General features: G+C 38.4%; 2 protein-coding genes across 2 annotated transcripts; both read left to right on the top strand.

The window, feature by feature from the left end:
* Positions 1-453: 453 nt before the first annotated feature.
* LOC120252591 (protein RDM1-like) lies at positions 454-1,166 on the top strand. Its single transcript, XM_039260775.1, has 2 exons — positions 454-484; positions 675-1,166. Exons 1-2 carry the CDS (start codon positions 454-456, stop codon positions 1,022-1,024), a joined length of 381 nt encoding a protein of 126 aa, XP_039116709.1. The 3' UTR covers positions 1,025-1,166.
* A 44-nt stretch (positions 1,167-1,210) lies between these two features.
* On the top strand, positions 1,211-1,836 carry LOC120252590 (the record flags this gene model as incomplete). The annotated part of the gene is made up of 1 exon (XM_039260774.1): positions 1,211-1,836. A coding segment is annotated over one exon (417 nt), but the record flags the coding sequence as incomplete, so codon positions are not given.
* Positions 1,837-26,357: the final 24,521 nt, after the last annotated feature.

Raw genomic sequence — 26,357 nt, 5'->3', positions numbered from 1 at the left:
GTCTTGCTGAATGTTGGAAGCAAGTTGGGCCTAGTTAATGCTTACTCTTACCACAGCTGAAGTCATAGCTGTGTTCACTGCCTGCTGATTTTGACTGGCGATTGAGAGTGCCTGCTTTCAGAGCTGCTTGATTTTTGTTAGATTTGAACCTAAGTTTGGCCTAATTGTTTTTATAAATGAACTGAGCTGGACCCTGAATTTCATAGCTTAAAATTAGTATGGAGCTTAGCTCCTCTGTTTGGGACAACTTGGTTTGCTATGCATTGCAAGATTGAAATATGTTATATGTAATTAGTGTTGCCTTCTTTTGCAAATCAAAAGTTATTATGTTGAGGTGTTAGTACTCCTCGGACACTACACGGCTTCAACTGCTGGCCCACTGAAAAAGTGAATACCTCTTTGCTGTCTCAGTCTCTCAGTGGTTCTTTGCTCAGCTTGTGCTTCGGGGCCTGAATGAGCTGGAGCCTCAAGCCTGACAGCTTAGGTTCAACTCAAGCCAAATTTATTTGAGGCTTGGCTTGTTTACAGCCCTATCGGTGCTATTGTGGAAATTAGCTTATCTAAAATTAGATGATATAAGATGCTACTGGGTTCATGTAGCATGTCAGTCTGTCAGTATAATATTGTATGTAAGATTTTTAAATATTATGGTCTGCTGCAGGTGCACTAATAAGAAAGGCGGGAGATGTATCAGGACTTTATGAAGAGCATCCCGATTCCTACTTGCCGGCGTTCTGTCATTCCATTTACATCATGGCAGGGTTTAGGTGGATCGGTGAAGGCATTATATGGGCAGCCATTGCACTATCTCACTAATAAGCTCCTTATAGAATGGGACCATTCAAGGGTTGGGAGCAATGATATGTGTCAGCCATTGGATACCATCATCCATCCGCTGAAGGCTGAGGCCCTCATTTGGGTCACTGAAGAAGTCCACAGGCTGACAACCTCCCCCCAATATTTAGCTAGTCTCTGGACCTCCAATCTCATGTACCATGCCCACATCGACCCAATTTTCCCATGAAGCAAAACACCTGACCTTTTTCTGTTTTCTGTTAAAAGCTTTTTGGTTTCTTTGGCTCTGGATTCCTCTCTTTGTATTTTTGTATTGATAACTTAAGAATGTAAAGAATTTGGAAATTGAAGAGCATGCTTCTCGCAGTCTACGCTAATCTGGTTTTGAGTCTTTTGACTGAATTTAGCTTTATGAACAGCTGCTAGTGCAAGGAAGAAGAGGCAAGGTGTAATTGATTTTGAAGCTTTAAGCAAGCATGGTTACAAAGGAGGGCCTTCGATTTTAAAGGTTCCAGACAGAAAGGCGGATGACAAGGAGCAAGACTGGTCCTGGTCGACTGGCAGGAAGAACAATGAAGACAATAAAACCTCAGAGGAGTCCTTTGAAGAGCGGGAGCGGACTCGAGCTGCTGCAAATCAGCAGGAGAACCTTCAAATTGTCACAGCCAATTTGCAGGCGAAGCAGATTGAGAGGGAGAAGAAGAGCCAGTCTTACTCGCAGAAGGAGAAGAGGAAGAGGGATCTTGGTCAGGCAAGCAGAGGAAAGAACTATGTTGAGGAAGAGAAGAGGGTACTCAGGGAAAGTGGTATATACTCAGGTTTCGACGCATGATTTAATGCAGTTACTTGATCTTGTTGGTGGTTCCCTCGTTAAAATACGATGCATGCATGATTATAGTAACATGTTTTGATAGGATCAATGTAAATGAATGTGGCATGCTTGGTTGTGTATATGTGGATGTTCTTGGTAATTACTGAACTCGCTTGTCAGTTGTTGGTTAGAATACAAAACAAGGTTTTCTTAACAAAGCTTGATCATTGATATACAGTGTTGATGCTGATGCTTTATGAAAGAGATTTTGTGTATTTGTTGCGGCAGCTTCGAAGATCTAAGTTTTCGTATTCTGGATGAAATACTTCAATATTCGAAGATGTTTTTATGTTTGATATGTATTGTGATGAGGGCTTTTAATTGAGCAAACAATGCACCTGCAGTTTGAGTTTAGCTTGATAAAGCTCGGGTTTAGCAGGAAATTTCGAGCTTTGGAACTGAGCTTGAGCTTGATTTTCGCTTTCGAGCTGAGTCGATCTCAAGTATATAAATATGTTATAATTTTTATATAGTTACAATATATAAATTTATTATTATATTAAAAGTATTATATAATTTGTATTGTTTTTTTTTAAATTAGTTATAAGTAAAGGTCTAGTTTCAAATTAAATAGTCATATTCGATTTTAATTTTTGGAGCAAACGAGTCCAATTCAAGTTTTCTGAAATTAAATTTAAGTTGAGTTTAGACAAAAAAATATATTGAGTTATTTTTAAGCTATTGCTAATTTTTGAGCTAAAGCCCTGATTGTGATGTAGTCATTGGTCTTTCAGAAAAATTATTCTTCACTAATTCTTCTAAATTCTTAATTCAGCAGCAAGTAAACTATAATTAATTAAATTGCTTTTAGTTGGAGTGATTAGTAAAACCAAAAAGAAATTTTGCTATACTGCAAGATTATCAACATGTGTGTGTGTATATATATATAACGGCCCATATTTTAGCTATGTTTGTAGATAATTTATTTACAAACGTCTTCTTTCAACCATTGGATTTGAATTTAATGGTTGACATCATTCATTTTTGTAAACAGTATTTTTTTTAAAGAGTACTATAAACAATGTTAAATGGACAATGCTCTTATAAACAGTAGCACAATCAAAAGTTGAGATGAATTTGCTTATATGACCCTATAAAATAACTGATTGTGGTGTTAAAATTGATTTTGTAATATATATATATATACAAGAGAAGCTCACCTTGACTAATAAAAATTGATTTGTTTTTATTTGTCTATGACTTGGGATATTATTGTTGATTTTGGCGAAGTAGCTAAGAACTTTAAATAATAATGGAATTATCCTGCTGGTTGGGAAGGTAAGGTTTTTATATAAAGCTCTAATTATAGAAAAGCATGTGATGCCTTTTATTGTGCATTTGTTATATAAATATATATGTACTAGATTAAAGACCCTCGTTAACGCTGCGGGTTGAATATATCAAAAACAAAATATTGCTAAGTATAAATTATGCAAAAAAAAAAAAAGACATTGTTCATGTCATTTTTTAAAATTATTTTCAGTATGGGAAATATATTTGTCAAATGCAAAGGATTGTGAAATATATTACTGGAAATTTTGAAGTATTATGCATTAACACTTCATTATTTAAGAGAATCTGTCACAACTCATTCTCATACATAAATATTGATTTAAGAGCAATGTTGTTATTGAGATTGTATTATGCAAGGTTCTCATGCTAGTAATTTAGTTTTGTTGCAACTTGTTTATGATATAAGAAATATTCCTCTAATCATAATTTACAATAATCAATCATAATCATTGATATGGAGCATTTAGTAGGTCTTGGTCGATGAAAGAAAGCAAAGTTCTATTTCATACTGCACAAAAAAATTATAGACAAAAAAATTATAGAAGTTCTATTAATATATATATATATATATCTAAATATATTAATCGGTTATATTATATTATATTATCTATGAAAGAGATATGGAAAGTTTTATTAAAAAAATCCATAATTGGAATTTGTAAACAAACTAAAATTTTCTCACTTAAGCATTGAAAGAACATATATATTGATTAAATTCTTATAATTTAGGCTCAATGTAGAGAGTGTTAATTAGAGAATTATGTATGAAGTTTTCACAACTAAGATAACTTTGTGCAAAGTGCTAGTGAAAGTTAATTTCAAGAAATCATTGTCATTGGAAGATTGCCAACATGTTCTTGCAGTTCAAGCATTAATATTATTGATTGAATAGATATCACACTCATCATGAGAAACATGAGTATCATTTATATAAAACTTTAGTTAAACAATAATTAGACCTAGTAGACATAACTACAGATAGCAAGGAGATTTTCTTATGTTATTTTTATATATAGTATTTTCTAAGTATTTTATTATCCAAAATTTCATCATTTGACACATTATCCTAAGTTCTATAAAAATCTCTATGACCATTATATTATATATTACATTATATTCACGTCAATATATATATATATATATATATCCTATTCAATATCATATACATTTTTTGAAAAAAAAAAAATTATATTATATTATATTATATAATAATAATAATAATAATAATAATAATAATAATAATAATAATAATAATAATAATAAACCACCGGGGTTTACATGCACTAATGCTCTCCTATGAATTGCTTCAATAAACAATTTTTTTTTGGTTAAAATGTGACCAAAACTTTCTAAAAAAAAAAATTCGAATTTTGGTAGAATTAAACATTGTTGGATATTAATTTGATCCTGATTAGTCAACTGTTTTTTGAAAAAAAATAATGACATGAATATCAAGAATGTTATTTATCAATTATCCAATAAAAAACGATAATAACTATACAATTTACTTTGTTTTGGATAACCTCAATCTGTACTTAAGCAATCTTAATTTTGGGTGTGAATTATGTATGGATCAAACACAAAGGTTCACTTTGCTAACATACTTGCAGTAACATACTTTTATAAGCAATGAATGATATTTTTATTTATTTTATTTCCTGTATATGTACATAAAAAATAAAAAATTTACATTGAATGTCAAAAGTGTCAGAAGTTTACAGGATCACATTTGCAACAAATTATATATCTACACCATATCAACAATTGTGGTCATTCAGCATATTCAACAATTGAGGCTCATGTTTATCCAAAAGTGGGGTCTGTCAAATGGATTCACATAGGAAATTAAATTAGAATCAGTTTGATAAATCAAGGACTTGATTTTCAAAGTTATCTAATGGTAAGTTAAAAATCAATAAAAAAGGATTGAGTTTTCAAAGATGGCTGACTGATTTCATATAAAAAGAGTACTACTCTACTAATTGGTTGATTCTATCCTATTATTAAGCTTCATGGTGCTTTAAAAAGAGAAATAATTAATAAAAAAACAAAACCAATGAATGAGTTTGGACGTGTACCTGTCATTTATCTTGCTTCTTCGCCGCTGCTCTGTGGCAGAATGCTTGGAACGTGTTGTGTTTGGATTAGTGCTCCTCCGATCCATCTTCCCAGTCAAACCCAATGTATAAACATCACCCAGTAGATAATTTCAACCATTAATCAAGAAAAATAAATAAGAAAAAGAACAGAAGAGCACAACACAGGTGAATCATGAACTATTCATCTTAATTCCATTTCATAATCATGAAATTTCTCAAAAACAGAATCAACTCGACAGCATAACATCACCCAGGGAAAAAAACATCAACCTTAATTCAAGAAAAAGGAAAAAAACGAATAGGAAGAACACAATAGTGATAAATCATGAATTGTTCATCTTAATTCCACTTCACAACATGAAATTATCTCAAGAACAAAGCCAAAAAAGGAAATAATAGAAAAGGAGAGACCTTTATGGGAGGCACCGCCATCCTTCTTGCTAAACTCATCGTCGTCATCGCTGGACCTCGAAATGTAAAACCAAACTCTTAGACCTCCTTGAATAAGTTTGTTGATTACTGTCAACATTGAGGGTGGTGAATCATTCCAATCTTCAATTGCATTACTGTTGGGAAAATAATTATTAGTAAATCACATTCCAATTAAACCCTCAAACAAAGAAGAATTAAAATCACAGTAAAAGCAACAAAAAATCAAAGATAATTCATCCAAATCAATACCATCATAAACACAGGCTTTAGGTACATCCCATTCCTGCACTTAAACATATACATGACAGACAAACAAACAAGCAAACATGAAGATCAGAGTTCGCCATTAGTGGAAAACAAAGGAGTAGAGAATTCGAGCAAAAGAAAAAGCTAGGGTTTCAAGCGCTCTCACCATCGCCGGCAAGTGAGGAACTCTGATCTCTTAGGAGAGAAAACTAGTAGACTGTGCAAGGAGATTGGGGAGCCGCCAGGGAAACCGCGTAGAAAATCAAGGAGACGGTGGTGGGGAAGGCGGAGGAGAAGGTTGATGACGATGCCTTCGATGATGGAGCCATGGAGGCGGAGAAGGAGAGACGAAGTCAATAGGATTTTTGGAGATTTAGGGTTAGAAGAGCAACCATCAATCAATTAAAAAAATATTTTTTATTTACCAATAACAACATGTCAAATGTCCACTCAAGAAAAAAATTAAATGAATAGTGAATTTTGGGGATAGGATTAAGATGAAGTATATATGTAGCATTTGATTTATCACATGACATGAGGTGCTGTTTCTATTCTTTCATGTATGAACTATTGAAACTTTTATTGATGGCTCTTAAAATTGCTCTATTTATGTAAATCTTTTTTCCCCAATACCTCCATTTAAAAAAAATCATTTTTATCTTTTAATATGATAATTTGTTCATTTTATTATTTTATTTAAATATGATCACTAAAAAAAGCATTTATAATAATTAATGTATTTTTTGTAATGCATATTGAATTATTTTGTGATCTAACCTAATTAGCAATTTCTTTGGAACTCAATAGAATGAAATTTTTATGAGGTCTTTAATGGAAGTGGAATCCCCTTTTCACAATGAGAAATGCTAAACAGGCCAATTTGCTTGGCCGTTGCCTACGTGGCAACCACATCATCAATTTTCTCTCTCTATACTAATTAAAACAAAAAAAAAATACCAAACCTCTCTCCTAACGCCTTCTTCTTCTTTTCTTCTTCGAAGCCTCTCATTTCTTCTCTAAAGCCTCCCATCTCCTCTCCAAAGCCACAGCTCCTCATCTTCTCTCTACCGAAGTTGCTGCTCCTTATCTCCTCTCCGAAGCTGCCGTGAAGCCGCCGTGCCTCATCTCCTCATCTCCTCTCTACCAGAGCCATCGCTCCTCATCTCCTCTCTAAAGCCGCCGCGACTCATCTCCTCATTTCCCTCTCTACCGGAGCCGCCTTTCCTTCATCTCCTATCTGAAGCTATTGCTTCTCATCTCCTCTCTGAAGTAGCCGCTCCTCATCTCCCTCTCTGAAGCCATCGCTCCTCATCTCCTCTCCAAATCCTTCCATCTCCATACAGAAGCCTCTTATATCCTTTTTGAAGCCTCTCCTCTGCGAAGCATCTCCGAAGCCGCTCGTCATCTCTCCCCTCATCTGAGAAAAGCTCACTTCTCAAATGCTTTCATCTTCGAAGTGTCTCCTCTACAAAACATCCTAGCAGCAGTTACTATGAATCAAGATTATTCAATTGGTGAATGAATATAATTTTTAGTATTGTAGTGGTTACAAGGAGGGTTGTTACAAGGGTCTGGGCATCCTAGCATAGAAGGTGCTCGAGAGAATGCGAGAGTGGCAGGGTTGTTACAAATTGTAATGAATTCTGGAGATTCACTATATAACTGAATGGGTAATGAGGAGAATGACATCTTTTGGCCATAATTTCCCTCAATTCTCTTATTCTTTCGCCTTCTCAGCTCCTCCCTTTCCTCCCTGTTCCTCTATTCTCTTCTAATTCCTCAGCATTCTATAACCAGATCTTTGAAGACGGTGAAAGCTTGGTATGTTATTCTTCAGGTCCATTATAGGGAAGATGAGCCATAGTTTGTTATTTTGATGATTTCTCATTTTGAGGAGCAAAAGAGTATGTCTTTGCAATTATGAATTACAAAAAAAAAGGAGAGATTGTTTAGATATCTTCATAGCAAGATTTATTTTTCACCAAGGGTAAGAACAAAACACAAATGTTGATAAACATTTTCTTCCAAAAAGGATTTAACTTGAATTCATGGTGACTAAACAACAATCATTAATTCATTTTGTTCATTATGAAACTGAAAAACTGAAGACAACTCTAAGGAAAACAGAACATGCTGCTTGAAGGACCATTCTCTGTTCATGCTGCCTCTGTTTTCATTTCTCATTATTACATCAAACAAACGCATCCTGCTTCAACATCCAAAGCTGAAAAGTATCTCTTCTTACCCTAAAACATCTTCAAATCTAAACAACAAAAGTTAGACAGTTATTAAATTTTATCCATTCATACTAATCATCCCATGGTTTGTTATTGCTTTAAAAAGAAGAATCTTCATAAGGAGGTTGTAACACAAAGCACCATTACATTACTAGTAGAAACATTAACTGATTCTAGATAAATGGATGGTTAAACACAACAATACTAAAGTTGCAGAGGATGATCACTCAAGAGAGATCAAAGCAGCGGCTTGGGAGAGGAGATGAGGAGTGGCGGCTCCGGTAGAGAGGAGATGAGGAGATGAGGCGTAACAGCTTCGGAGAGGAGATGAGGAGCAGCGGCTTCGGTAGAGAGGAGATGAGGAGCTGCGGCTTTGGAGAGGAAATGGGAGGCTTTAGAGAAGAGATGAGAGGCTTCGAAGAAGAAAAGAAGAAGAAGGCGTTCTGTCCGAAGGTGAGGGGTTTGGTATTTTTTTTAATCAGTATAGGGAGAGAAAACTGATGACGTGGTTGCCACGTAGGCAACCACGTCATTCGGCCTCTGATTTCGCCAAGCAAATCAGCCTGTTTAGCATTTCTCTTTCACAATATAATTCAAATAGAACGTGCTTGGTTTTAGGAAATAAAAAAATTATATATCATTGCAGTTTAAAGATTATATGATTTTTTTGGGTAAATTTTTTGATTAGGCACCAAACTATGACCGTTTTTTATTTTGGGGTTCAAACTTCAATTTGGATGGAAATAATTATCCTACTTTAATTTTATTTCACTTGGTGGTCACCAGAGAATTTCTGATCTATTATTGATAATCTAATATTAGAAATTCTCTGTCAGCAAATAAGATGGGATTACCGGTTGGGAGAACATTGTGTCTTGTATGTTATAGTAGAGAATTTGCGGCACCTACATCATAAAATAAAATTAGAATCTCTTGGATAACCATCCGGTAAAATAAAATTGATGTTGGTGACCATTTTGATTCAAATATAAGTTTGAAAACCAAAATGAAAAAAAAAATCATAATTTGGTATCCTTCCAAAAAAAAATTACCCTCAATTTTCTTATATCATTTTTTAACATTAGTTTTTGGGTTGACCCGTGAACTAGCAAGTTGAACTGGTTAGCTTGAATTGGGCATGGATTAGGTCAATTATGGTTCAACTTTTGGGTGAACAGAGGCCCAACGGGTCAAGTTGACGAGCTTATGCCTACGTTTGTGTGTAGGTATAAAACTTTTTTAGATATCACATGAAACACCCTTTTAATAGATACCATACACTCAACATGAAACACCCTCTAATAAATACTAAATAAAACTACTATTGTCAACAAAGTATTACATTAAGATCAATGTCAAAGTAATTAAATGACATTGTAATAGGACAAGATTTGTAAATGCTGTCAAACTTCCACATGGAGAATGCAAATGCCAACGTAAGGTCCATGCATCACGTTTTCTTTTTATTTTAATTTATTTATTGTTGTGAGCTAGCAAAGAAAACATCACCTCAGGTTCGTAGCAAGTGTCATGTGTATTGTTGGCCAACAAATAGCAAGTGATTCTTCTTTTCCCATTATAACAAGTACTGATACATGTGATTTGTGACTGTTTGGCAAGCCGGCCACCCTATTTATGACTTGCTATTGGGGGTGCACATGGGGGTCACCTGTGTGGAGACACACAGCCATATGCTAGGCTGTGTGGAGCCATACAGCCTAAAACATGGCTGTATAGTGGCGTATATTATGCTATGTCTTGCTAAAATCTTGGACTTCTCATCTGAAAAATGTACACAGGATGATACATGGCCGTGTGATTGCTCCTGTGTCCTTCTATAGACTGAAAATTGCTTTGAAACTCCCAGAAGTTGACACACACGCCTATGTGTATCTCCTAAACCCATGTGAATGACCTTGTGGCTTGTAGAAAACCTCCAAAAGGGCTCAACACTGCCATATTTGTTTTCTTTCTTCTAAAATGACCTTCACACACCCTAGTTGCATAAAAAAATAAAATACACATAATATGTGGCAAATATTTGATAAAAAAATCATGCTCAATCTATACAAAACACCATAATAAAATATGTGTAAACAAGCACTTATCAAATCCTCCCATACTTGAGCATTTGCATGTCCTCAAGCAAAGTAGTCATTACACACAAGGAATAATATGAGAAGTACTTGGCCTTTGATTCACAAGAGAGTATAAAAAGTAAAAATTCTAAAATTATGGAGGGATCTATTTACCACTGAGCAACAAAAACCATTACTCTAGAAAATAATCATTTAAAAAGTTAAATCCGAATGCATGTGTGTGTGAGAACTCTACCCATGCCATGCCCTTGTCCACTACTATAGTTTTTATTACAAGAGACTTATTTCCTACTCAAACCAAAGAATTTTGATTCTCCAATGGGTAGTAGCTACACACATCCTCTAAGTGGCCTCCCAAAGGGGTTTTCATTCATCAGAGGTGGTAGATCTTTCTATCATCTTTTTTAAGATAGTTGCTTTCAAACATCCCATGAGATGGCTCTTTCTCTCATTAGGGCATACATAGTATCGGACCTAATGAAAGTAGCTGCATACTAGACAGGTGGTAGCCCCTTTCACCATCCTATGTACATTTTTTTTAAACTCAACCTAAACTAGGTTTTTTTTTTCAACTAGGGATTAAGTGTATAAATTTGTAATGGGTGAGTGAAATGTATCATGAAGAAATTGGACAAAATTTTTTGAAAAATCGATAAAAACTAGAGCTAGGATGGCACCTAATGTTCAAAGTCCTCCTAAGACAAAAAATTTCAACTTTAACCCCAGAGTGAACCATCATAGGCTAGATTAAGCATGTATCTTAAAGCATAAGTAAGCAATGTGTGTAAGTGAACTCGTGAAATTTGCCCCCACACTTGAGTTGTACATTATCACGAATGTACTCATGTAAGCACAATAAAGATGAAGATAGTGAGGGTATACAACTAAAACAAAACTTCTCTGAATGTCACATTAGAGCACTTGATGCAGTCCACCACATGGGTGTGAGTGACTCCTTTGGGTGGGTGAAGGTGACATGGCCATGTGAACATCTCACATGGTAGTGTGTATTGCTTTCTCAACAATATGTAAGGATTTGAGGGGGTTTAGTGTGGCTTGATAAGTGCTTGTTTATACACATTTTATCACATCATTTTATGTATATTGAGCATGATATTTATCAGGTATTTTTACTCATATCATGTATTTTGTGTTTTTTTATACAATCAGGGTGTGTGAATGTGGTTTGAGAAGAAACTAGCAAAGGTAGGGTTGTGGAACACTTTTGAAATGGCCGTGTGCCAGACCATGTGGCCTTATAGAGTTACTGTAGTAACACCAGAATAGTACATGGGCATTTCACACTACTGTGTGAGAGGCCATGTCTACCCTCGACTTTTACTTTTAAACAACCACTCGTGCAAGTTTTAGGTATCATTTCGGCAAGTTTAAGAGGAGAAAACACCTAGGGTTTGGAGAGGAGGTCTTTGCATTGAAGGGGGCATTCTATCACTAACTTTTATTGATTCCACTATCATTATAGCTATCAAGGGAGTTGCCGAAGGTGACATACCTAGCTTCATTGGAGTGATTTTTGAAGGTGTTGGAGCTGCTCATCAAGGCTATCATCACGGTCTCAAAGGGAGTTTTCTTTATAGATTTTACTTGTTATTCATTCATTGATTAGATTTTGTATTGCTCCATGGAGAGCTATACCGCTATAGGATACTTGGCCATGTGAACCCTAGAATCTAATCATGTATTGACTATTATTTTGCTTTCTTTAATTAAGTTTTATATTGAGTTTAAATCTGATGTTCTCATTTCCATACAATCCATATTAGCTATTTTTAGATTGATTGTATGTTCTAATCACTCTAGTGATGAGAGAGATCACCTCTAGAGTTAGATTTACCAAGATTCAAGAGGGTTAAGATAGTGAGCCATGAGGTAGCGGAGAGTCCCCTTTCCCATCCGATTTGATTTTCTCTACCTTTATATTCCATGAGCTCTTTTCAATCATATGTGATGTGAGGTGTTGAGAGAACTCTCTATTGGGACCTCGTATGAGATTAAGGATATTTCATCTAGAGATAGGGTTTGATCTATAGTTAGGAATTGGGTTAATCATTTGGGATCTCTAGAACTCCAAGCAATCATATGTGGTGTGAGGCATCAAGAGAACTCTCCACTAGGACCTTGTAGAGGACTAGTCCTCCGTTGCCTAGAGATAAGGACCAGTGTGTCTTTGGATTTTATACGACTTAACTACACTTAGTAGGAAGCATTATATTAATCCAGTTCTTATCACAAGATTTTAGGGGAGCATTATCCGGATACCCATTCATATTAATTGACTTTCCTCTTATTTCTCTTATTGTTTGCTTGCTCTTCTCATTTACTTACTTTCGTGATTGATCATCTCACTTTTTTCTCTAGGCTAGATAACAAGGTTCTTAGTTACTACTAGTACTTCTATATCCTATGGATTTGACTATCTGATCCTCCATATCACTTGATTATGAGATAACCCATGCACTTGTGGACACGCAAGGGGTGTGTCAGGGCTAAAAATAATCCAAACAAAAACATATACCATAGTTCATATATGATAAAGCAATAAAGCATAGACTCAATAAGACAAGAAACATAAGATAGACCTGGAAGGCTTAGCCTTGTTGAGGTAATAAGTCACAACAAAAAACATAGAATACAATGAACAAAAGGAGAATATAAAGCATGCAAAGAATGTGTCAGTCAATGGGATCCTGATCTACTGGTGGTACTGGTGCTGATGATGATGGTGTTGCTGTAGGGGAGAAGGTCGGTGTGGTGTCACTCTCAAAGTGATGTCAAATAATGAATGCTCTGCCATGATAGTGGTCTGTCCTGCCAGGATGGTGTGCATATCTCCCTAAATAATGGTTAAAGAACCTCAAGCCTCGCCAGACGGTCACAGGCTGAGATAGATGGCTACCTAGGCTCTTGTAGCAACTCCTACTCCACATGTGGTCCCTCTGTCTCTATAGGTATGACGGATGGTGGTGGTGACTTGGTAGGGGCAGTTGGAGTCTCGGACATATCATCCTTATTCTCCTCTGACTCATCCTCCAAGTCCTCAGTTAAAATGTTTCCTTCAGAAATATGCCTATGGATTATACCCATTACCTGAAGGGTAACCAATCCTAATGGTGTCAGGGTGCTCATTCTCTCCATGCCGTGAATTGTCTTTATCAAACCCATCTTGAGAATGAGACAGGTGATGAATGGTCTAGTAAATAGTACCCCCACATAATGATATTGGCTCTAGTGGCACATGTAGTCGGCTATAACATACTTGAGATGGATGGGCTCGCTTTGCATCATACTATGCAAGTAGAGGAGATCGAGGCGACTGAGCACTCTAATGTTGTCACCATGATCTATGATAATCCTACTGAGAAGGGCATGAATGTACCTATAGGCAGGGTGAGATAACTTAGTGGCCTTGGAAATAGCCATATTGTACTACAAACCTCGGTATAGGGAATGATAGATGTGACTAGGGGTGAGGCCGACCAGATAATCAATAAGGAGCTGCTCATATTCCCTAGTATGGATAAAGTGCTTGTCATAGAGCTCCATAACTATCGAGAGCTAGGAAAGACTCATGTCATGGTACTGGTCAAAGACTTAAAATTAAATAAGATCTTTCTTGGCAAAATTGGAGGTCAACTGATTGAAGTCGAAAGATGTGAGAACCTCTAATTTGAGATCACAGTAAGCTAGCTCACGAATGATGATGAAGGGATTCCATATTCCAATGATGAGCACATGGACTTTGATATTTAAACCAACCTCCTCTAGAGGTTCTAGTCTATCACTCTGTTTTGCTCGAATTTAAGGTGCCAAAGTCATTCATAACTTTGTTGGTGCTTGATAAGTGCTAAATAGTTAATATTTTCATATTATTTATACTTCATTCAGCTTGGATTTTGACATGTTTAGCACCTAATTAATATGAAATTTCATTCTTTTTTTCACCATGGCCTTTGTTTCTATTTTAGGGGAATAGAAGTGAATTCAGGGGTGTTTTGAAGCAAAATGGGCCAAGTTGCTGAATCAAAGCTTCACCATGGCTCACAACGGGCATGGTAACAAGTTACCTAATAAACGCCTAAATGTATGTATTTTATATATATTTGTACGCATGATTTGTATACTTTCTTGATGAATCAATGCCCTTTTATGGTCTAAATTTGTTTCTTTTGTGTTACAGGCATAAAAGAAGCCTAGGTGAGCTTGATAACATGATTCAAGAAGAAATCAACTGAAAAACACCATTTTAGAGCCTCGAGCATCGTAGAGCATTAATTTAGTAGCCTGTAGCACGAAGACTTGAAGAAAATGCAAAGTCTACAGTTTCATACGGTAGCCATACGGCCGTGAAGACGAGCGCATGCGTAATCAGAGAAATTTCATGCAGAGACTACACGACTGCGCAATTGATTGGAAACTTCAAGGCTCGAGACATCGACCGCTTGCCAGGCTGCATACCATCCCGGGAGGGGGTATTAAGAGGATTCTAGGGCATCTTTTTAGAGGAGAAGAGTCTTGTTCTTAGATCTCACCACCGCCATTCTAGATCCTAGTTAGAAGAAGGCTTTAGAGGTCATTTCCAAGGTGGGAGTTGACGAGGAGAACATGATTTGGCGAGATCTACTCCTAGGGCACACTTGTAGGAGGTCGACAATGACAAAGGAGCTTCTCTACGGGGTTTCTCAAGCGTCATTCAGCTTCTCATTCTTGAGGGAGTTGATGTTATTTTCTTTAGTTGTTTACATGGGCTCTATTGTGTATGTTATTATCATGAACCACTAAATCCCAAGGTCACCAAATGTAGGTGAACCTTGGGGGTGAATTTGTGTAGTTTGGGTGCTTTGATTTATCTATTGCAATTAGTGTGTTTTTGATCCATGTTGGGTGCATTTCATGATATTGATATGCATGAGAACTCTGTGTATCAATTTTTAGCTTATATTAGGTTGTGTGACCATCGCCCTAGTATTAGACACATCTAGCTTGGATGGTAAGCATGTATGAATACACCGTGACCATCGGGTATTTTGTACCCTGCCAATAGTAGGGTTGAACCTAGTGTGTGTTTCAACCCTAGCTTGGGATTTCCTTGCCTGTAATGTAATCATAGGAGGATTTTGTCGAAAGAAATTTTGTATCAATACTTGTACCGGATTAGGGGTCCACTTCCGTGATCATCGGGTTGGCCTATCTTAGAAATCCCTTGGTCTATACCACCACTTGCATGATGATCTTAGCATCCTTCTCACTTTAGTAGCCCCAAGGGGATTCACATCCGTGACCATTCTCACATCTTGATCCTCACCCGTGTTTTGCCTTCACTGTAGACACTTTAGTCAAGTTTTCTTATTTCTTTATAGTTTTAGCACAACACTTAAATTGGTAGGTCAAACAACACGCAAAGAGGAAGTAAGGGTAGCTTCTCAGGCCTTGGGAATTCGACCCCCTCGTGCTTGTGTGAGGGATATTACTTGATGACCCATGCACTTGTGGGATCATGACCATTATCACACCTGTTATCTACACTTACCACTACCGTTATTAAGCCGTGGTAGCATGGAACCACTGGAACCAACATAAAAGCCCCAACGGCCTCACAATGGCCTTACAACAGCTGTTGTAAAAACCATCATGACCATGATCTATCTACACAACACCTAAAGAGCCGTGCTAGAACACGACTTGGAGCCCAAGTAATAACTTACTCACCAAGGGCATCACAATGCTCGTGGCAAGGCCATGACAGACTCAATCCTATAAATACTCTAGTTTTCTCTAAATGGGGAGAGATTTTTTTACCGAATAAGGTAGGGCAGTCGGAGTTCTGGAGATCTAAGCAGCTGGAGATGACTTTTAAGTATATTTCAGTAGATTCTAGCTGGAGATCTGAGTGGCTGGAGATCTTTGCTGAATAAGTTAGCACACATCTCCATGTATATGAGCACTGCTTGTGCCTTGATCCTGGTGTTGCAGAAAAGTCTCACAAATTGTGCTTTCATGACCTATCTTTACTTCTTTTTCTCTCTAAATGCCTTCACAACCCTATTTGTACAAAGAAACACCAAATATAATTTATGAGACATAAAACATGATCAAAATGATGCTCAATGCAAGTAAAACATATAAATAAATATGTTTACTCAAGCACTTATCATCAAGTAATACCTCATGGATGAGCACGAGGGTTATATTTCCCCAGGAATGATGAGAAGCTACTATTATTTCCTTTTCACCTAATCAATAGCCTAAACATTTATGTTCTTTCTTTAATCTACTTCTACAATATATTACACAATACAATTAGAGAATTGTTAAGCACAATTGGAAGGAGTTTAGAGGTTGTATGATAGTTATCTTGAGTATTACTTATGGTAGGTATTTAGTGTGATAATAGTGTTCTAGAATTTGATAGGGGCAATTCAAAGGCAAACTAGTCCCAATCTCTTGGCAACTAGGTCTAAATAACTTGGAACTTAAGATGGAATCTCTTTTATCCCAGCCTCTTATATTTGCCTTAAGTATGGGAATTTCACAAGAAGGGGCAGATAAAACCCTAAGCCTAAGGGACAATTAATCCCTAATCTAGAGATCTAGCAATATCTAACTTCTTAGAGCATGTATAGATCTCAACATAGCATGGGTATCCTAATGTGGGGGAATATATTCCTCATCCACATTAACATGAATATCATTCAAGCGAACATGCAATGATTCACTAAATCTAGGAAGATTTATTGGATTAAATAATCAAGATTTATAAATAATAATTGAGGTACCTAGATATACAATTCCCCTCGAATTAGGTTCCTATGGATCATAAAATAAACAATTAAAAGCAAGAGAAACCATAAGACCAAAGAAAGAATAGATATGTGTTCAAAGTATTCCTAAACTGACTCTCTCCAATAGGTCTCCAAAGGTTGAGAATGAGAGGATGCCAAGCTTGACTAGATGATACATGTCACTCGGACCTTCTTCTCGAGGATGATCGTTGATTTCCTCTTGAGAAACCTCGAGTGGAACCCTGATGGAATATGGGAGAAAAACTCATTTCTAGCTCTCAAATCTCGAACTCTGATCACCCTACCTCATTCGGCAAAAGAATCTCCATCGATTCGCAGAGAAACCTAGGGTTTTTATAGTGTTTGAGTCTGCCACAGCCTCACCAATTGCATTGTGATCCCCATGGTGAGTAAGTTATTACTTGGGCTCAAAGTCATGTAATCGGGCAAGGCTCTTTGGGTGTTGTCCGTCGATCATGGTCGTGATGGTTACCACAATGGCCATTGTGAGGCCGCCTGGACTCGCTTTTGCTTTTAGTGATTTCATGCTGTGACGGCTTGATAACGGTAGTAGTGAGTGTAGAAAATGGGCGTGGTGACTTGCCATCACGCCCATTGATAAGAGCCCTAAATGTATGCATGTATATGTTTGGATGCTATTTCGGATGAATCGGTCGCTTTGTTTCCTAAATTGGTTATATTCTTTGTTACAGTGCCTTGAAGAAGCTAAAATGAGCTCGAGAACGCAATTGGAATGAAATCAGCACCGTAAAATCGCAATTTTGAAGTAATAACACTGCTTGCGGCATCAGACAAGGAAACCGGGTCCTACATGAATCAGGCTGTGAACCTTATGGGCATTGCGTGCCCATGCACAGCCCGTGAGACCCGGTGGAGAATCTGGAGCAAGCACTGTAGATAAATCACTGTAGTAAAAGTATTGTAGTTGGTTATTGTAGCGAGCACCCGTAGCACCGAATCCCGGGTTTTGTGAGCCGGAAAGACAGATGAGCCATGCGCACGAGTGTGGCTCACGCATTGCCTGCGCGCCTTGGGGTAGATGGCTTTTAAGTAAACTAGGGCTTGTTTTTGACAATTGGCTTTTTCCCATCTATCATCATCTCTTTCCCATCTTGGAGGCTCTCGGAGGGGGCAACTTCATAGGAGCTAATTGAGGCCGAATTTGATGATCTAAAGAGGAAAAATTAAGGGGAGAAGCGTCAATGGGCAAGATCTTCATCGATTCCACCCTTGAGATGCTTGGAGACGACGAGGGAAGCCGCCCCCCCATTGCAGCGTTCGTGGAAGACATTCATGCCATTCCTCTTCCTCTTCTTGTTCTCATTGCTTGAGGGAGTTTTTATATGCATTTATTAGTTCTTTTCATGAACCTATCTTGTTTAGTTTCTTATATGAACGGCTAAACCCCAAGGTCACAGAATGTCGGTGAACTTTGGGGTGAACTTGTGTTGTTGAATGCTTTGATTTGCTTAATGTATGTGGTTTGTTCATGGTTTAAGCTTGGTGCACTTCTATGTGTTGATCTTGCATGAGAACTCTGTAATTGAACTTCTAGGTTGTACTCAGCACGTGACCACTTCTTGTTTTCTTGACGTGTAGGATGCCGAACAAGCAAGTTGCTTCTAAGAGTCCTAGGAATGAAGATGTACCTACCGGCGACCTTCATTTCATGCAACCCTAACATCGGGCTCGGTATATGACTTTGAAGACTAAACCATTCGGCATTACTCGAACCTTTGATTGGGACGTCCCTAAAAATTTAGGTTTCATCGACAAGGTGTTGAGTTTGATCTCCCACATTGGGTGGGACAAAGTGTTTGCAATTAAAGAAGTGGCCTACCGCGAGATTACATTGGAAGTGCTGAGCACTATTGAGGTTGTCCGATCGCATGTGGTCACTTTTTCATGCACTTTCGTGTAACGCCAGCACTATGAGCGATCTACAATTTGGAATTTACCTGGTATGATAAAGAGTTCATCAATCTACCTTCTTCCCGTGAGCTCCCCTATAGGGCTTTTTCAGCCTGGATGACTCACACCCGATTCTAGAACATGATCTCGGGATTTAGATCTAATGAGTCAAAGAAGATGCCCCGCCTACTTAAACCTGAGCACCGCTACATACAAGGGCTATTTAGTCGAGGCATTGTGGGTCATAGTGAAAGTACCGGGGAAATCACGCGTGCTAACCTATTTATGCTTTGATAGTATGATCGAAACGGTACCCGATCAACCTCGGGACATCTTTTCAGCTGACCCACTTGTTCACGCTGGGACTTATACACGCCTTTGGGGCTATCTTTTCTAGATCTATATATTACATGCCCTAATGCGAGGTAAGGGCTTGATCGCACCCACCATAGGCATGCAGTGGGTATTGGTGGCACTACCCTTCTTGGGATGGCCACATTATATGCCATGGGACTAGTAGAACAATGTGGGGGCGGATATGCTCTCATTCATCATTCATTCACTGCAGTAGCGATCGCTGATCCCCCATCACAGTCTGAGTCTGAGCTTGAGGAAGGGGCACCAGTTGAGCTTCGTCTATAAGAAATTTAGAGCGAGATTCAGTCCCTTTGACACGGACATCAGGAGGCCATGATCTTACTTGGTCAGCTGACAAGGGATATGAGCGAGGTTCTCTCATTCATTCGCCGATCTTCATCTTCTACCCAGATCTCTTCTAGAACCACTCACTTCCACTCTGACCTGAAGCACCCTGCAAAACCCGTCCCAAAGATTGAGAGAGCAGGACTGTTATCTTTTACTCGTTTCATGTGTTTCCATTTGGTCATGTTTTTGCACTTTTCACTAGCAAGGGTTCTTAACCCCTGCTAAACTTGTATTTTCTTTTATGGTCTATTGTTTTCTTTTATCCCTATTTTTGTTATTGGAATCGTTATGGTCTATCTGTGTAGGAATGCCGAGATGTGGGTTCCACCCCCTCTTTCCTCTACAGTTTTGACATCTCTATGTTCGTGCGTGCTCCATACATTCTTCTACATCGAAATGGGGTAGTCTCTTTTTACCCTTGCATTTTATTTTTATATCTTTTTGTTCCCCACTATATAGTGTTGATTATTGTACATTGAGGACAATGTATGTCTCTAGGTGTGGGGATGGGTCATTTCATACCTTTGCATGTTTGTTGACCAATGATAGCTATGATCTATTGTTAAGGACTTCCTAGCTGAAAGAAGGATAGATATGAGTTGCTATTTTTTTATGATGTGTGAAATGAAGTTCTATTCCTACTTTAGTGCTTTCTATAAAATTGTCTAGCACATGCTTCAACCTTGTTCATTCTAACTAGCCCATTGCTATGACTTAAGTTGTTAGGTTGTTAAACTCTACATTCAATGATCACTTAAGAGCTCCTAGCACTCATGTATTTTTTCTTTTAGTCCTAAGTGAAGTTTTGGCATGAAAAGGTCAGGGAGACATGAACTAAGGCTTGTATATATTTGTTTTGAAAAGAAAAAAAGGAGTCTATGTCAAGATTTCTCCGCGGTAGCATGAATGCGTCTATATAGGCTTGCAATTGAGTAAGTTGGGTGGATCTTGTGCCTAATCAGCATGTGCATTCATAGGAAAGATTTTGTGCAAGTCTATGTTAGGCGGACTCATAGAAAAACAATTAGTGATTGATCTCCTGAACCCTTTCATGCATTCGTTTAGAACCTAGAGTTTCTACTGAGGACCGAAAGACACTTGGTTGATCATTGAGGGCGATTTTAGCAGCCCTAACACCTATGGCCATGACACGTGGAGTGATTAGGAAGAGCGAGGGATGAAAGTACGCACACACTCACGTGGGAGCACTTTAGTTCGGATGGAACTATCTCCGATGTGTTGATCTGCTTTGCAACTCATTATCTTGATTTTCACTTTCATTCATGCTTATGGAGTCCACTCACTCTTGAGCTTTGAAGTCATACATTTAGCCTCTTATCGTTATCCCTCATGTTTTTCATGTTTTGTTTGCTTGAGGGTAAGCAAAAACTCGAGTGTGGGGATGTTTGATAAGAGCCTAAATGTATGTATGTATATGTTTGCATGCTATTTTTGGATGAATCGATGCCGCTTTGTCACCCTAAATTGGTTATATTCTTGTTGTAGGGCTTGAAGAAGCTAAAATGAGCTTGAGAACGCAATTAGAGTGAAATCAGCACCAAAAATCACGTTTTTGAAGTAATAACACTGTTACGGCACTGTAGCAAGGAAACCGAGTCCTACTTGAATCGGGTGTAGAACCTCACGGCAAGCGCTGCGCTCGCATGCGCCTGCCCGTGAGACCCGTTGGAGAATCTGGAGCCACGATCAGAGAAATCATTGTAGCAAAAAGTATTGTAGATGGTCACCGTAAAGCGTAGCAATCGTAGCACCTACCCGGGTTTTTGCGAGCGGAAAGATAGTGAGCCATGAGGGTACGGTGCGGCTCATGCACGGCTCGCGCTGCTCGGGGTAGATGGCTTTTAAGTAATGCTAGGGCTTGTTTTTGACAATCGGGCTTTTTCCCCATCTATCATCATCTCTTTCCCATCTTGGAGGCTCTTGGCGGGGGCAACTTCACCGGAGCTAATTGATGCCAAATTTGATGATCTAGAGAGGAAAAATTAAGGGAAGAAGTGTCATTGGGCAAGATCTTCATCGATTCCACCCTTGAGAAGCTTGGAGACGACGAGGGAAGCCGTCCCCATTGCCGCGTTCATGGAAGACATCCGCACCATTCCTCTTCCTCTTCTTGTTCTCATTGCTTGAGGGAGTTTTTTTATATGCATTTATTAGTTCTTTTTCATGAACCTATCTTGTTTAGTTTTCTTATATGAACGACTAAACCCCCAAGGTCACGAGGATGTCGGTGAACTTTGGGGTGAACTTGTGTTATTGAATGCTTTGATTTGCTTAATGCATATGGTTTGTTCATGGTTTAAGCTTGGTGCACTTTTATGTGGTTATCTTATATGAGAACTTTGTATTTCAACTTCTAGGTTGTACTCGGTGTGTGACCATCACCCTTGTACTAGACATACCTTGTTTAATGGGGATTTATGTATGAACACGCCGTGACCATCGAATGTGTCATACCCCTCCAACCATTAGGGCATGACCTAGGTTGAGTATCGACCCTAATTAGAAATTTCCCTGTGCATATTGCAATCATAGGAGGATTTGGCCGAAAGAGATTCTGAGACAATACTCATATGGGATTAGGGATCATCGCCGTGACCATCGGGATGATTTATCTCTAGATCTCTCCTGGCCTGAACCACTATTTGCTTAGCATTTCTAGCATTCTTCTAACCCTTAGTAACCCCAGGGGGATCCACATCCGTGACCTTCCTCATTTCTTGATTTTCATCTTCTCAGTCGGTTTATTCATAATTACTCGTTTAGTTTTACTTTTGTTCATAGTTTAAATCTCAAGTGAATGGTAGGTTAGACAATGAGTGGAAATGAATTAAGGGTAGCTTCTTGGGCTCAGGGAATATGACCCTCTCATACGCACATGAGAGGTATTACATGACGACCTCGTGCACTTGCGTGACACTCATCACCCGTTGTGAGTCATGGTGAAGTCTTGATTCGGCAACTTAGTTTATTTTACTTCAAAACCCCCTTGAATTCGTTTCATTTTTCTTAAAACAAAAGTAAAGACCATGGTGAACAAAATAATGAAATTTCATCCTAATGCGGTGCTAAACATGTCAATTTCCATGCTAAATGCAGTGTAAATAATATAGAAAATATGATCTTTCTCGCACTTATCAGCAACACAAGTTGTTTTTATGCATTATTTCATTTATTTTTAGTTTTAGTTTTAACCATCTAGTGATTTAATAAAGAGTGGTACTTAATTTAATGGTGTGAAGGTGACTCATCTCTATTGAATTTTATGAGCAAAATTTGTTGAGGAGTTTAGTATTATTACTAGGTATTTTTTCCATGCCGTTTTACAAAGGGATAGACCTTAGTATTTCACTGCTTATAGCACAACGGGCATGGTACAACTGTTATACACCCGTTATGATGCACGAGTAGAGTGATGAGTTTTCTAGAAAATTTGGGTGAGTTTGTCATGGGCTCACAATGCTCGTGATTACGACCGTGGTGATTAGTCACGTCCATTCCACAGAGCGTGCTATATCTCTAAATTTTCTAGAGAAATGGCATTGTCTTACCGTACTCGTGGTGCGGCCGTGGTAAGCATAATGAGGCTTTGAACGACTATTACCAACACTTAGAAACTTTTTAAGCCCTAGCTAAGTTGACAATGGCCCCATAACAGGTCCGTATCTGCTGTGGTGCCTCAGGGAACTGAATTGATGAATAACAACTATTATATGGTTGTTGTGAAGACCCTTACAAGGTGATATAGGGTCACCAATGGCTGACCCTTGACTTTTCTCACTCGAAAGTTAGCTTCCTCTTTTCCACTTCATTGGGGAACCCTCCTCAATGATCGTTTAGTGACTTTGAGAGGTTTTGGAACTATTTCTGCACGATTTAGCACCAGATCTCATTGATTTTCACTGTGAAACAATCTTCTATTCCTGGCAGATTTTGTAAGAAATTTCTAAAACCTTTTAAATCATGATTTTATGATGTATAAATGGCATGAAATAGTTTAAGGTTGCTTAGTGAATGTTTATACATGAATTTCAATCAAACCGAACCAATGTATGAAAATTTTTCACCATTGTCATGCTTCACAATGGTCGTTCCATGATGAACACGGGTCGTTGTGATGACCTTTGTGTTCAAATTTTGAATCAAGCATAGATGAGTCACAACGGGCTTTGTGCTCCCATTGTAAGGCTATTAATAATTTTTTCCCGCTTATCTTGCCCTAGCAACACCTAGCGATGGGGTCTACTCGTTATCACGAGCCGTTGCCCCATTTTAATAGACAATGGATGTACCATGGATGTTGTGTACCTATGGTGGCCCTAGAACAGTGCACAACAGAGCTACTAAATTACACAATAGGCCTTTGTGTGCCCATCGTACTCATCCTGAGGGTCATCATGGCCTTGGTCATAAGTGTGTTGAGAGTAATATGGTTATATAACGGCTGTTGTGTACTTGTTGTGCACTAGTTGTCCATTCCTACATTGCATTTTCCATATATTATTGATTAATTTTCAGTATTCTTTATGAATTATAGGTTATGGGTTAGAAGGGAATTACCAGTGGTGCACACGTAGAGGCCGAGAAGAAGAAGAAGAGCAGAGAGTCTTCTTGGCCAAATATTTCGTGGTTTGGTGATACTGAGCATAGGGCCTATTACAAGAGGCTTGTGGATCAGAGGTTTGTCGAGGGACATTGGATTGATTGGCCGACACTCGAGTGCATAGGTATTACCTACGAGGTATGGGACCTTATTTCTATTTAGGGCTAGGATCAATTTTTTGGCATCGGTGAGCCAACTAACTGGGAGCTCACGATGGAGGTCATGAGCTATTTCTAGCTATACCATACCATCCTCAGCCTGGGGTATCGGGAGACCATCAGCTTGCAGATATTTGGGGTGGAGTACCTGATGTCATGCACAGATTTTTCTGTGATGATGGGGCTCGTTGACGAGGAGTACACATGCACTGAGTTGTATTCCCAACTCCACGTCGACTTGCCAGTCCACCTGAGTGCTGATTAGGTCTAGACCCAGATCCTTCGAGGCCGCGAGACTTACATTTATGGACCTCAAAGGCATATGTCATTGTCTGTGCATCATTTAGGTATCTCTACGCCATCTTATCTAGGACACTGACTGGATGAGGTGATAGCACAGGGGTCATGAACCTCCGAGATCTTTATTTTTATAGAGCATGGTAGCTAGGGAGCCGATTCACATTAGTCACATGCTAGGGCGGCAATTAAGACATCCTGTCTCAGGGACCCTCACATGGCGACCATATTTCTTGGTCCTTACATCACCCGAGGGCTTGCATGGGGCTTGGGTTAATCAAACACAATGCCAGCATGCATCATATAGGGGCCATGCAACTGCTCGAGGTCACCACATTCCGGGGTGATGTGCATGATTGAGAGGCGAGACACATCCCACGGGTGTAGTTATGGGTGGTCCATAAGTTTGACTCGAGTCTTGAACCATGAGGAGTCACTCTCAGAGACCACTACCACCGCAGTTCTTTCAATCTCGGCTATAGTTCTTGTTATTTTTCTTCTGCTTTGCTCCTTTTTCCCCTACTATGACACCGACTCCATGAGCTCTTGAGGGAGCACTTGGCTCGCCTAAATGAGGGATCACGTGAGAATTGAGGGTCTACTTCAATAGATCCTAGTGTATTTGCAACTCTAGGACTCCTCATCCACTATAGCGCCTACTTCATAGATAGAATCAGCTCCGATGGCGCAGAGTCTCCTCTAGCTTTTATCGACACCACCCATCCTCCACCGATCCTATACAAAGCCGGACTTTCCACGTTGACTTCCACCATTTTGATTTTTCTTCACCATTTTTGTATATGCATTTTCGATCGTATATTGTACATTTCATTTCAGCAAGGGATATTTATCCAAATTGCTACGTACTTATTTTGATCATAGTGGATTTTTATTTTATAGTATTTTTACTTTATTCTAGCATCTAATTACTTCATTTATGTCTCCATCGGGGTTTGAGGTGATTGGGTGCTATATTGGCCCTCTAATTCGAGCCCAGGCAAGGGTAACTTCACTCTTTTATTTTCTTTATTATTATATGTGACTACACTTGTGTATGCATGCATATATTTTGGATAATGTACATCTTTAAGTGTGGGGAGGGAGTGTATAATTGCTTTGCTTTATGCGATATTGTGCAAATTTTTAATGTGAAAGTTTTTTAGAAAATGGTGCTCGTACTTTATATACATGCTAATGATGACCTATGAAGGCATTGCACTTACTTGTTGGAGTTTTCTTCGATGCTGAGGGACATGATATATTACAATAACATTTTTTTTTCTTTGCCTCTTAAGAGTTTGACTGCTCTGTGAGTTTTTGCTCTATCTTGTGTCCCTCTTGAGTCCACCATGCACCTTATGTCTGCCTAGAAAGTGATGTTTTATAGTAGGGGTATTGTTAGTGTTTGTCATTTTCTTGTTTTAGTTTAAATGTGTTGATAGCAGAAATAACTATCTTTTTTATAGTGCATAGTCACTCCTAACAAGTCGGATACAAAAAGTATACCCTAGTGGGAGAGAGGGTTGCCTCCTGGGAAGTGTGAAGGCTATTGCTTGTGAAAAAAAGAATGTCTTTATGAATGAGAAACATTGAAAAGTTAGGCCAAATAAAACCTTGAACAATTTTTGCAATACGATGTAGACTATGAGATAATGGACCAGGAGGCCGACACCTGGGAAAGTATTTTTTGCCATAGAGTAGACTACTCGTTGTAGAGGCATGCTTATGCTACCTGGCATTTAATTGCTCCCTTGTACTACTGAAACTCCATA

This window comes from Dioscorea cayenensis, chromosome 21 (assembly GCF_009730915.1).
Source record: "Dioscorea cayenensis subsp. rotundata cultivar TDr96_F1 chromosome 21, TDr96_F1_v2_PseudoChromosome.rev07_lg8_w22 25.fasta, whole genome shotgun sequence".
Classification (NCBI taxonomy): Eukaryota; Viridiplantae; Streptophyta; class Magnoliopsida; order Dioscoreales; family Dioscoreaceae; genus Dioscorea; species Dioscorea cayenensis.
Note: the sequence above shows the minus strand (reverse complement) of the source record. Positions and strands in the feature narration are given on the sequence as shown.